This window comes from Bemisia tabaci, chromosome 8, assembly GCF_918797505.1.
Source record: "Bemisia tabaci chromosome 8, PGI_BMITA_v3".
Taxonomy (NCBI): domain Eukaryota; kingdom Metazoa; phylum Arthropoda; class Insecta; order Hemiptera; family Aleyrodidae; genus Bemisia; species Bemisia tabaci.
The window spans coordinates 24889178-24903108 of record NC_092800.1 but is presented as its reverse complement, the minus strand read 5'-3'; the positions used below and the strand labels follow the sequence as shown (position 1 = coordinate 24903108).

General features: G+C 37.4%; 1 protein-coding gene across 1 annotated transcript in view; it reads left to right on the top strand.

Annotated features, from left to right (window-relative positions):
• Positions 1–13931, top strand: part of sif (still life) — a 468396-nt gene that overhangs the window by 446625 nt on the left and 7840 nt on the right. Inside the window, exons 20-27 of the mRNA XM_072303597.1 lie at positions 633–827; positions 2910–3164; positions 3937–4107; positions 4644–4830; positions 5404–5679; positions 6528–7937; positions 10665–10916; positions 11652–11888. Coding sequence (XP_072159698.1) covers positions 633–827; positions 2910–3164; positions 3937–4107; positions 4644–4830; positions 5404–5679; positions 6528–7937; positions 10665–10916; positions 11652–11888 — 2983 coding nt within the window. The remainder of the gene's footprint in view (positions 1–632; positions 828–2909; positions 3165–3936; positions 4108–4643; positions 4831–5403; positions 5680–6527; positions 7938–10664; positions 10917–11651; positions 11889–13931) is intronic.

Below are 13931 nucleotides of genomic sequence, written 5' to 3'. Positions count from 1 at the left end.
TGCAAGGTATATCATTTTTAAACCACCAGACTGGAGCCCGTTCTGTGGGTCAAAAGAAGATTTTTCCCTCTTTAAAGTTCAAATGCTCGTGGTTGTCCCCCCCCCCCTCAAGTTTTGGGAAAAGCGTCGTTTCCTCTGAATCTTGGCAATAGTTATGGACTAAAATTCTCGGAAAACGACTAAGAGTATCTCCTTTAATTTTTAGCGTTACAGTCATGCATGACATCAAAAATTTCGAAATCCCAGGTCGAAGGGGGGTTTCAGGGGGTTATTTCAGGGCAAAAAACTTGGCCTCCCATGCAGTCGCCGGGATCCCCCTTTCATCCTTTCGTCTCGCAGGTAATTCTCTAAGTGGCGCTTTGGTCCTGCAAAAAAGCTCACCCTATAATTGAATGCTCCTAGAGGAATGGATCCTTTTCAACGCTCCTTCAGTTAAAATTTGATCAGTGTCATGTTTTTTTATCTACTGAAAATGTAAAGGTTCACTTTAAGTTCTTTTTTCCTAACACCATCGCGAGTATTGGGAAAGAAGTCGCAACTTTGTTGCAATATTTTCTTACGATTTTCTTTGATATTAACATAATATAGGTACCAAGTTACTTTTTCAATGTATATTTATTTTTTCATTTCAGCAAATGTACCAAGACTCAAAATTGCGCTCAATGGCTGAGCTTCAAGTGAGTGTGGTAGCGGACTCGGAGACAAAAGCTCAAATGAATGCTCAAATCCAACAGTGGGAGGAAAATCTCGAGAGGATGCATTGCGAACAGTTCAGGTTAAGGTGCTACATGGCCAGTCTTCAGAACGGCGAACTCCCCAATCCCAAGGTATAATACCCACTCATTTTTTTTCCGTCCATCCAACAGAATTTTACTCCCTTATTCATCAGTATAATAGAGCTGGCAAGTCGTCATTTCCCTCATGAAAGAACGTAACTAAATTTCAATGTTGCCACATTTCCCCTCGCAGATTTCATTTTTATCCGGAGAATTTTGGTTATTTCTAACTGAAAATTTCACCAATTTTTCTCCTGATCTCGTGCATGAATCACAACAATTTTGGAGAAAAATTAAACGGGTACAATCTTGTAAAACATTAAATTGTTCGAGCCAATTTTGCAACCTTGGAATGCAGTTACGTTCCTTCGTTCGGGAAGCGACGAAGTGTGGCACAAAGGCTTGTCGCTAAAGAAAGGAAATTTGTCCACGGATACAACTTTTCGCGTGTTCTCACGTGATTGGCACAGCCCCCCCCCCCCTTCCCCCGAAACTTTGCCATTTTTGCAGCCATACTGAATCGCACTCATTGCAAATCACGATTTTTGCCGATCAAAGTTACAGGCAAAGCACAAATTCGTGACGTTAAGTATCTGAAAATGTTTTCTACGACCACAAATTTTTGCATAATTTCACGTGATAAGCACAGTTTTCCCGAACATTTATTTACAAACCCTTCCCCGTAGCAACATTGCCGCATTCGCATCTGTAATGCGGCGCACTCATTGAGAATCACGTTTTTCGTAGATCGAAGTTACAGGCGAAGAACAATGGACCGCGCTGAGCAGAAAGGAACCAAACCACTTCAGCTATTGTCAAATTTAACTTGGAAATTTAATTTTTCACAAGAGAACTCTGTGCGGATCCCTCTAAAAATTTTGAGGAATTTAACTCGCACAATGCAGGGAATTTACTGAAATTCGCACAAAAATCCACACAACCGTTTCCATGTAAATAATTAAATTTCCCAACTAAATTTGGCAATAGGTGATGTGGCTTGGTTCCTTTCTGCTTATTCCGGTCCAAATGTGCGCCACTGGAGTTTTAAAAATCTCCTGTGCAGTCCGGCATGAGCAAATTTTTGATTAAGAAGGTCTACATGAATCAAGTAAATCGCATTCGTCGATACGCTTACTTTTCTACGTCGCGTTAAAGTCTCTGAGGTGATTCCCTCATTTCGTCGCTCCTCTGACGTAAGGGCGCACCTCGATTTCCGCATGAGCCCCAGAAAGCATAGATTTGAATATGATCCGGGGTTCACGTGGAAATTGAGATACGCCCTTACGGCAGAGGAGCGGCGATTTTGGCGATCTCTTGTGTGGTTCTACATGATCAAATTGTTAAGTCTCGAGGGCGATGAAGTTATCAGATTTTGTTGCATGGCGCTTCAGGAGCAAAATTTGCGGATTTTTCCGCTGTCAGATCTCGAAGTTGCGATGAATTACACCGTCATTATTGGTGTTAACAGAGTTCGCAATATTTCCAATCATTCATTTTAAAAAAAAAAACGGGAAAAACTCACGTGAAAATCAGCTTTTAAAAATAATTCATTCTTTAACGAAGGAATAACGATTGTACGAAGTAACATTTCGGCTTGAAATTTCTACAGGTTTACTAAAAAATCGTAAAGGAACATTTGAGATTATTAAAAGTCTTGATGTTAATTCGTTTTCTTTATGAAACAATGAAGTATTCACTGAATTTTTTAAAAATAGTGGAAATACGAGATCTTAACGTTTACTTCCATTTTGAAGAATGGACAAGAAATCAGACGACACTCTTTCTCATTTTTTCTATTTCTTGTAAGTGTCGCATGTGGAGTTATTTGTGCCTCTCTACCATGATATTTACCTTATCAGTAGATGTAACTAAAGGGAAATCTCTCGACCATCTCGCAAAATTTAAATTTTTCTTAATTTATAAGGAACCTGATTTAATACCAAAGCACCTTAGCAAGTATCAAAAGTCACCATTTCAAACGAATAGTTTAAGAATGCATCTTTCAGTATGTTCTCTCTTGTACGCAGAAATATATAATGATATCAGACTTACGCCTTTCTTAATTATTGAAAATTATTCATTTTGCAAAACTTTAAAAGCATGTTTTTGAATGAAGCTTTTTCACTTTTTCAGAGTTTACTGACACATGTATCCAGAGCAACGAAAAGCACCCTCAATCGACTCGGGGTTTTCACTGTATCGTCCTTCCACGCATTTATTTGTGCACGATCACCATCTCTATTGAACAATTTGCTTGCTGGTCGAGGTGCTACTAAAAGACGGCCACCAATGCTATCGCGGTCCAATAGCGGGTCCAGTCGGCGCTCATTCCAATCGTCACGCGATGAGCCTGACAAGACTGTTAAAGTGTCTTTGCCCAATGATCAGGTAAATGAAAACTTGTCGTTAAACCTCAGTAATCTAGAAAATTCGGAACGATGAGAAAAAGCAATTTGCGCAACAGCTCAGAATGATTCAACTAAGGCTCTTCTCCCCTTTATATTCTCTCATGCTGAAAATGCACCAACAATGCAATGATGGATTATTTTTTTTTTTTATGTGAAAAATTGATGTATTAATAATTTTTAGCGAAACTCATCTGAAGGTGGAAAGAGGTCCCCAGGGTTTCCCTAAAAGTCGAACAGGGGGCTCATTTTTCTCTCTCGAATATTTGAGTTTCAAATTCATTTGCATCCGAAGTTTCCATCTAATGTTTCAACTAGGTATATCTGTGTTTTTCTCGACATTACAACAGTGGCATTTCATTCCTTCTATCCCATGATCCCCCTCAGTCATTAAGTTACAGGTCAGAGGATAAAGATAGTGATCTTTGCACCCTCTTTATTGAGAGAGACAATCAAAAGTTAGTTAGAATGCCGAAACTTCAAGGTTGTTACACTGTCTACTATTCTGCTCCTTGTTTGACTACTTGTCTAATGTCTACTTGTTAAACTGTCGAGGTGATATTAAAAAATGTAGATATCCTCTAGAAATTCTCTGAAAACAGATCCCCCCCCCCCAAAAAAAAATGTTTTCAAATACCATATGTTTTCTACCCACAGTTCCAACTTTGATGCATAAAATACCTAGAATACCAATAAACCGAATTTGTCATAACTCAGTTATACCACTTGTGCCTAATGCATCTCTGTCTTTTCAGAGTGTTATCGTGTATTTGCGTGAAGGGATGACAGTAGAAGAATTTTTAGCAAGTGCTTGTAGCAGGAAAAATTTGAATCCAATGGAACACTTTGTCCGGGTCAAAAAGCGTCGAGAGATGGAAGATCATAATTACTTTGTGCCTCACAGAACAGACCATATAGAAACCTACGTAAGTATCCTCAGAATTTTATCAGAAATATTCACGTTTGCCACGAAATATTATTTTTCCCCTTTTCTGTATTTAAGAACTATTCTTGCGGTTGTACTATTTGATCATTTTAAGACAAGTTATAACAATCTGAAGCACCAAGACCAAAGTTGTTTTCACCAGGGACAAAGAGGTTTTGCGAAATCTTATATTTATTATTTAATTTATTTCCTCTTGTTGAGTATTTTTTGTTGTAAACGTGGTGACCAAAAACTGTCAGTCAAAATTTGAATCTGTCGCAGAGTTAAATTATTCTTCAGATTTGGTGCAATATCACACTTGATCTCTACAGTGCTGCAACTTTGTGAGATTCACTTGCAATCAAGTTTTCAAAATCATCAAATCAATTTTTTGATTATTTTCTTATTTCTTCCATTCTTCTTTATTTTTAGAATTCTTACATCAATAAATTTAACTTGTGTTTAAAAAATGTGTCTGATATACATTCCTATGATGGAATTTCATGCAAATAATTTTTTGTCCTCTCCATTTTCCAGCTAAACACTCATGAGATTGTTGAAGTTTGCGCAAAGATACTTTACCAGGTAGAATTGCAACGCACATCCCTAGGTCATATGTGGGGCTTCTCGGTTGAGGCTGAGTTGATAGAGAATGCAGACAGACAAGATGAACTTTGTTGTTACGTCAGTCGGGTTGAAGACAAGAGTGTTGCGATGCACAACGGTAAATAACCAGTTTCTATACTGCATGTTTTCCTACCAGAAAGATTCTAAACTCAAAAAATGTTGATACTGGTAAATTTTTAGTAAGCTTTTTGATAGAGGTACGAAACATTCCATGATATTTATTCACTAATCATGAGGAAATTTTAATGAAGATCATCATGATTTGTGGGCAATTGCCCTTTGCTACCTCTCCCTTTGAACATTTGACCCTTTCCTAGCAATATTGGTCAATTTCCTAGAATATTATGGTATTTTAAGTGAATTTAAGTCTTGCCTTTCTCAGATTCACCTGAAATGATGTCACTGGTTATTATTGCCACCTACTCTGAAGACTTTAAGGTTGATTTTTAAGCTGGCAAATGAACTATCAATTCCTTGATCCTTCAAAATTGTTTCTCTTATATTTTCTTCAAAAGTATTCCCATTAGAGTAATTTAAAAAATAACTCAAAATGATCACACTAATGATGCGGTAAATGGAAAACTGAAGTTACTCAAGTACTCTGCAAAGTTTAGGTAAATTGAGGAAGCTCAAATCCTGTAACTATTTTGTATATTTGTTTTTTTTTAAGGTTTAATCAAAGGGGATGAAATTATGGTAATCAATGGTGCAATAGTGAGCGATTTAGACATGATGTACCTCGAATCTGTGCTGCAAGAAGAGCTCTCCTTATGCATGATGATGCGGTCATCAAGGACAGCTGCACCGGAAGTGACAGCGTCTCAGATGAGAAACATAGCGATGCACACGGATGACATGATTCAGTCATTAGTCTGCCCTCCACCCCCGTCAGAGCCTCCCATCATCAGCGAGGAGATGATTTCTGGTCTAATCGTCCCTGCACCAGGTAAACTTTTTATGAGTTTCCATTTTTGTTTTCCCTCGAGACATTCTTAACTACCCAAGCAGCATTTTTCAACGGAAAAATCGCGATAAATTGCGATTTTATCGGCGATAAAATCGCCAGGATCATCAACATCCGATCGATTATCCTCGATCTTGCTGCAATAAAATCGCGATTTTATCCCCCGACAATTGATCGCGATATATGACGATTTAATCTCAATTGGACTCGACGGAAATTGATTGCGATTTTATTGAACAAGAAATTGCAATGCATAGCGATTTAATCTCCGTAAATCGCAATTTTTTATTCGATAATATTGCGATAAATTGCCACCGATATAATCGCGATAATCAATTGATAAAATCGCTGTTTATCGCGATCACTGCTACTTGGGTATGTATTTGTTTGTCTCTATTTAATTTGTCAGCTGAAACAACAAGTGTCAGTTTTGGACCTCTGTAAATTTCAGTCAATGAAAAATTCGTTTATTCTCTCAAATAGTGATTCAAAAACTCCTTTGGTCTTTTTCTGCCAATGCAAGAAGCCATGAACTACATACAATACAAACAAAAATAAAAAATTGAAAAACCTTGGTGAGCTGAGCTTGAAGATTCGGTCACTTTCCAAAATGAATAAATCTACAATGAATTCCAATATTTTCTCTAACTTTTCCTTTTCTTCAAGCTTCTTATATTAAAATGTTAGAAAAAGATTCTCGCAAACAAGGGCGTGCATGCCTTTTACTTTTTTTCTCATTTTTTTTTTTACATAAAAAAGAGTTTCCTGCCAGTTTTTCTTTTGATCAATAATTTTATCTTAACAAATGCATTTGTTTTTCTCTCTTTCAGGTCAAGAATTGCACTCGCCAGAAAAAGAATATGGGCCAGGGATAATCTCAGACAGCAATGCCAAGCAAACTTCAAGGGCCAATTCACTGGAAATAGAAAACTTGATTAAAAGTGCTGGTGAAGTTACAGGGTTTTGCCGTTCACCTGTGGAGACTCCACGAAGAGCAAGCCCAACGGGTAGCGTTGTGTCAAATACCATCTTAACACCAAGTCGGCAGCTAACAGATGCTGAGAAATTAAGAAAAGTAATAGTGGAACTGATAGAAACGGAGAGGACTTATGTGAAGCATTTAAATATTTTATTAGAAAATTACTTGGAGCCTCTGAAGAAAGAAACTTTCTTGTCCAGCGCAGAAATCAACACTTTGTTCGGAAATATTCAAGAAATCGTCGCGTTCCAGCGACAGTTCCTACAAAATTTGGATGAAGCATTAGAAGTTGAGCCAGATTTCGAGCTCTTCCAGCAGCCTAGTCAATTCAAAAATGTTTTATTTTCTATAGGTAGTGCATTTCTATATTATGTCAATCATTTCAAGCTATACTCCTCATTTTGCGCATCCCACTCAAAAGCTCAAAAAGTCCTCCACCCGAACCAAGGGAACCAAGCACTGCAAGAGTTCCTCGCGGCACGCAACCCCAAACAGCAGCACTCATCCACTCTGGAATCATATTTAATCAAACCCATTCAGAGGATACTCAAATACCCATTACTTCTGCAGCAGTTGCGGAACCTAACTGACCCTCAGACAGATGAACATTTGCATCTTGTTGAAGCGCTCAAAGGCATGGAGAAAGTGGCCGAGCACATCAATGAAATGCAACGAATTCATGAAGAATATGGTGCTATTTTCGATCATCTGTTCAGGCAACACCAAAAGTCCTGCAAACAGGTGATTGATCTGAGTCCTGGCGACCTTCTCTATTACGGTGGAGTCGAGTGGCTCAATATCTCAGACTTTTTAGGTAAAATCAAGAAAGGCTTAGAGCTGCACGCAATGTGTTTTGTATTCAAGTCGGCTGTCGTCTTCTTATGCAAAGAACGGTTGAGACAGAAAAAGAAACTAATGGGTGTTGCAAGCAAAAGTAATTCCAATGAGGTGGAAATAATCCGTTACCAAGTCCTGATTCCTGTCACCGAAGTTCAAGTACGAGCAAGTTCAGCAAAGGATGTCGATTCGCATTTCCTTTGGGAGTTGATTCATCTTCGTAGCCAGCTCCAGCGCCGCTCAGAGAAGATTTATGTCCTCTCAAACAGCACAGCTGACTTTCGTAATGCATTCCTCAAGACAATCCGGCAAATCATTAGGGAAAGTGTGCGGAATATGAGTATACCCTCAACAAAGCCTGGCTCGTGCACATCCCTCGTCAGCAACACAGCCACTCTCGGCAGGAATATTGCTGTCAGCGCTGGTGAGTAAACTTTTCATAATTGAACTTTTAAGCTTTAAGTTCAAAGTCGTCCAGCTCAATTCAAAATTCATCAAAAAATAGCCTTTTATGCTTCATATGTGAGTATGACGATCACAGTTAAAAATGGCATTAATCGTAAGGTCTGATGTTACTCTTTCTTACAATCTACTCTTAATTTTAAGGGTAAGTATATGAGATACATCACAGAAAATTATCCTTAAGAAATGAAGAAGCAAAATTTTTCAGCATTTATTTTTCCGCTACCAAGATATTCCCACTTTATGAATTACATGAGACACTAATTATTTTTTTTGAAAAATGAAGCTGGTAGTTGGAACTATACGAGCTGTGCTTTATATAGAACTGTAAGTATTTGATTATTAATATTAATGATTATGTAACAATATCACTGTATCTTGCATCAATTAGGTAAGTATTAGTCATTTACATCAAGTTGAGTAATGACACCAAAAATATACAAACAGGTGCTAGTTATTTTACTGTCCAAATCGTCGTCTTACAACATTGCAGTAATCGGTATTTATATTTAGACCCTAATGTAAACCAAATGATTCTAAAAAATGGTTAAGTATCCTCAACTGTGAAAGTGAAGAGTGACAGCTTTGTTTTTTGTAATTTTTGCAGTGGACATATGACTCGAGCCTAAATCCGTTGCAAAAAATTATGGTATGAGGCAAACCTTTTCACATAAAGCATTTTCTAATGTTCTACTGGAACTTTGCTTATCTCATTTAGGTCAAGGGTTTTTCAATAAGTATGCTAGCCTTCTTCCCTCCTACAATTCTAGAATATGAAAACATTTTATCGATTTTCATCTTAAAAGTCAACTGTTAAACTTAATACTGGTGGAAGTTGACACCGTACAGAAATTGAACAAAGCAATGGATCTCTACAGTACAAAATTAAGCACCCTTACAGATGTGTCCTGATTGAAAATTTAAATAAAATACGATGGGCGCTCTAAATCATTTAAAATTCAGTTAATAAGTTATGAATTAGTGTTTTTTCCATGTGTAAATTAACACGTATTGCTCACAATGAACCACTCAAGTCAAAAGGAGTACCTATGAAACCAATTTTGGTAAACTTTTCGATAGACAAATTTCGCTGGGTAGTGATTTTTTTTTTGACAAGATTAGTATTGCCTTGTATCAGAGGAAGAAAATGTGCCTGAAACTATGCTTTAGTGGTTTGCTTAACATTTAGGTTGTTTCTGAAGTGACAGATTCGATTACCTATGGTTTTTTGACGTGCTGGAAGTTTGAATTTAATAATGTTTATTAAGAAAGTTAATTTTTTACTGATGATTTAATTTTAGAAGTTTCCGACACATCCAACGAATTCTGTGTGAAATTATGATTAGGACACATGCCTTTTAGACGAACAATTCTCACCCTATCCTCTGGTTTATAATAGCCACAGACAGACTCTGATTCTGCACCAATAACTGAAATTTATCAATCAGGCTACATTTTTTTTGAGGTGGTGTTGTTTTCGTGAAATTTATGAGAGGGCAAAACATGCCTATTGAATGACCCTTCTACTAACCTAACGGTCAATGGATGTCCATAGTCAAGGTCCCTCTCTTTGGCTGTTTCCCATACCATTTGTGATATCCCATGGCTTTAAGTACCCTCTATCTCAAAAAAAGAAAATAAAAGAAAAAAAGGAAAGATTACGTATTACTATGTTACGTAAAGATGAAAAAGCTCAATATAACCAAAATTCAAATCCATAGTCTTTTCTCAAAAGACTCTGTGGGTGATATCAGATACTTTTAGTGGTGGGATACTGATCACATTCCTGCACCATGCTCCTTTACTTTTTTACAAATAGTACTGTATATCGCACATCCCATCCTTTCAGTAGATGCATCATAGGGTTGGCTCCATTACAAATTTTTTTCTTGTCCATAAGGAGTTTATTGATTGCTACCATCGGCACTTTTATCATTTAAAAGTTGAGACCCATCTTTGTTTGATTATCATCAACAGAATATTTAATTAAAAAAATTAAAAAACTGAGTATCATAACTGTGAAACAGTCTGTAAAAAGTATTACGCATTACGTACTTTTAAGCACGCACAATTTTGTGTTTACCCCCATTTATTCTCTGCCTTTATTTTTCTGAAATTTTTACTACAGTTTTCCCCAAAAAAAACTGCATGATTCCAGAACCTAAGCTCAAAATGAAAAACGTAGAAGAAGTTTTCACCCAAACCTTTATACATAACAGAATTTTTAATGTCCATAGGACTCTCAGTCCAAAGTAAAATAGAAGAAGTGAAGTAATAAGGTCCTCTGAGGCCATTAAGGGAAAACAAAAACGTCTAATTCCAAGCCTTTGCCCAGAGAATCAAAAAATCAGCCGTAATAAAGGAATTCACAAGAGAAAAAAATCTAATAGAGCTCTAATTTCCACCCGACTCTTTTAGTAGTGGTTCCTCAATTTTATCGGAATAGTTTAGACATAACTAAAACGTGCTTTTTAAATTTTAAAGAACAATTCATGTAGATGCTTGTCTATGCGGTTGCAGAGCCTAATTATTGTAAGGGTTTTTGAACAACAAGGAATGCAATAAAAAGCAGGTAGAGAAGGTACCATTTACAAGCTTTAACTGCAGAAGGAGGGGCACAGTTTAGGTTCGAATGTTCATACGTCTAACCAAATGTTAATTTAAACACAGAGCATTTTTTCTGTACCAGGTGCTCACCCACACTCAGAGGGCCCAACGAAAACAACCCCTGGAGGAGTCGTAGTTGTGCAGGGCTCACATACCCTGGGCAAACCAAGAAAACCACCCAAGCCTCCACAGCGTCATTCAGCTGGAACAATAGACTACAACAATCAACACAAACAGCATCACCAGCAACACCAACAACCGCCAGAACAACACACCCATGCGCCGTCCCTTTCGACTTTCAGATCACGTAGCAAGACTGTCTCCGATGCGCAAGGTTTCAATCTTTTTTCTTTCCTTTTTTTCTTCACCAATGGACGTATTAATGCTTAAAGGAACTATGCGCATAGGATCTGCATGGAACATAGTTCTTTTTCGCATGAATAAGTCCGATGATTATGAGCATCCATAAAAGGAAGGACCTGAGCTCTGAAAAATTCAAACTTGAGTTGTTTACACTGGAAATTCTAAAATTTATCAAACTACGCTTTAGTTAGAATATTTGGAAGTTACTATTTGAAGAAATTCTTCCTGGTCATATTTAAAACTTGTCATCTTTTAACCAGCTACTGGATGCCTTTTTCCAGAATTTGATCTCTAAGAAAGGAAATTTTGTCCTGAGTTCAGCAAAAGTCAGCGTAATTTTTTTAAGAAGAGAGAAAAATAGGAATTTCGCACGAAGGTCAGGGATGGTCAGGAAAGTAGAGAATTTTGGAGTAAAGGAATAGCAAAAATAGCCAGGGAAAATTCAGGGAATTTGAAGATGAAGAAATTATGGGAACCCTGCAATTCGCAAAAATCTAATGGCTGCAATATGTGACCATGTGACGCAAGTCGGAATAATATTTGTTTATATTTTTATTTATTTTTCCTTCACGTTCATTGTGGTCCAAAAAACACATTTTGTTGTAGGGCTCTTGAGTTTTCAGCTCTGGTAAGTAAAATTTTAGCTGCATGTGGGCCCTCCTGTTTTTCATTTACCTAACATTTCCATTTTTTTGTTTGCTTGCAGAGGAAGTAGAGGTAAAAAGCTCAAAGCCAGACTTTGATCCTGGCACAAAATCAGAAGGAGAGGAAGACAGCTGTCATCTCGGAGGTAAACAAGGATCGTCTCTTGGCCGAACGCCAAACCATTTGACATTGAGCACGACGTCAACACTCTCTGCAGGCAGCACCGGGAGTCAGGCTAAACTTATTCAATCTTCTCAACAGCCAGAAAACTATCAACCACCGAAAATTAAAGACCTCGGTAAGAATAGGAATAAAACAGAAAATACATGTTCTAGGTGTCGGCACACGAGGAAACACAAAAACAAAGCTAGGAATCCAGAAATTAATTTTTGAATCATGATAATCGTGATGCTATGGATGGACACAGACATTTTTTGGTTTGCCGTACTTGCTGCAAGTTTACCTACGTCATGTTTTATTTTTTTGAAAGAAGACTAAGTAGTGATTTATATTGCATCACATTTTGTCCCCCCATAAAGAATATTTTCTGAAGATTTCGCACTATATTGTTCAGTTACGCTTTCATTTTAAGAGTGAACCAGGAGTGAAAATTTTAAAATACCAAAATGAAAGTACGTTGTTTTGTAGTTTCGTTGGTGATATTTTACCTAAACCGATGTATTCTTTTCTTTCCTTCTCTGTATATTTTCGTCACTTTCATTTTTATTTTAGTTTTTCATGTTGTAGAAGTATAATGTCTAAAAAAGAATCAAAGCTTATGCATTTGTCATAAATAAGGCTTTTAATATTTTCCCCTAGATTATTCTAGATAATCAGAATTTTGGAAAATCAATTGTATTCCTGCCAAATGGCATACCTAATTTATTTTCTCTGACGAAGGAACATTTTGAAAGTTCTATTGTTGAAAGTGTCTCTGTTACTTCACTGAGAAAAGCCATTGCTGTAGTTTGTGATGTTCGTGAATGTCTAGTGGTCCTAATTCTTGTTTTTTGGAAAATATGAATGATGTGTGAAAAAAAGTCCCTCAAAATGTACACCATGTCTGAGATGGGTCGGTAGTTCATCCGTCATAGGGACTAGAAAATGGATCCTGTGTTAGCTGAAGTGCAATTTTGCATTGATTTTATATCATGATACAGTCTCATAAATCAAGTAGACAACACAAATTTTTCAACCCTAAAATTTTTCATTCCCTAATGAATCCCAGTTTTTTCCGGTCCTAGTCACCATGGGCTAGTCAAGCAGCCAAGCCGGCGTGAAATGCCGCACGAATTATTTTCGTCATAATTCTATGCAGTATGATTCTGTTGGCCCTCTCTCAGCATGAAATGGTTAGATATATGCATGGATGTTATTACGCCCTATTAATTCCTGTCACTCTCTTCATCTTTTTGTAAATATGAAGTTCTTCCTTAAAGACTAATTTCTTGCCTGAGGTCTTGTCTGTGGCAATCAGAACCCTTGCCCTCAGTGTATCCGATAGGACTCAGTTTATTTAAATGATTCAGCATGATGAATTTTAAGCTTCTCAGAGGCTGTGCTATTTGTTCTCAATGATGTAAAAACGAAAGGAACTTCCTCTAGTTTTGTCCGCTCTCAGAGGTTGCCTCAAAACAGTCCCAAACGGACAAAAACACTCGTTTCTTGGCTCAGGAAGCTCGATCAAGTCTCAGGACCAGGTGCAATTGATTGTACGCCTCAAGATGCGTAGGATTCGACACCAATTTCAACATATTTTTTCCTGTCCAAAATCGAGAAAAGTCGATAGGGGTTATAAGAACTAAATTTTCCGGGTCAAAATCGAAATTTTACTGATCGGGCCGAAACCAAGCTAGTCTGCTTGGAAATGATCAGGGAGTCCGATTTTCTGGTTGAAAAAGCTCCACAAGTCTGCTGAATTGCGTGATAGGCAAAAAGCACAAGATCGACACACTTTTTCAACAGGGTCGAAAACACTTGTTGAGAAGCCGCAAAGAGCCTTGGGACCATGTGCAATCAATTCTACCCCTCCGACTACGTTGGATTTGTCACAAATCTTGAAATTTTTTTCCCGTCCAAATTCGCGAAAAATTAACAGGGGTAACGTGGACTAAATTATCTAGGTCGAATTTGAAAGTTCTCCGATTGGGCTGAAACGAAACCAATCCCTTTGGATTTGACCTGCTAAATCAAATTTTCTGGTCTAGAATGCTCCACAAATTCATTGGAGCTCACAATTGGCCAATAAAGATACTTACTGAATCCTTTCTTGAAAAATTGGAAATGGTAATTTCTTGAAAAGTATGGAAAGAAAAGAGGAGCAAGGAAAAGCTATACACCT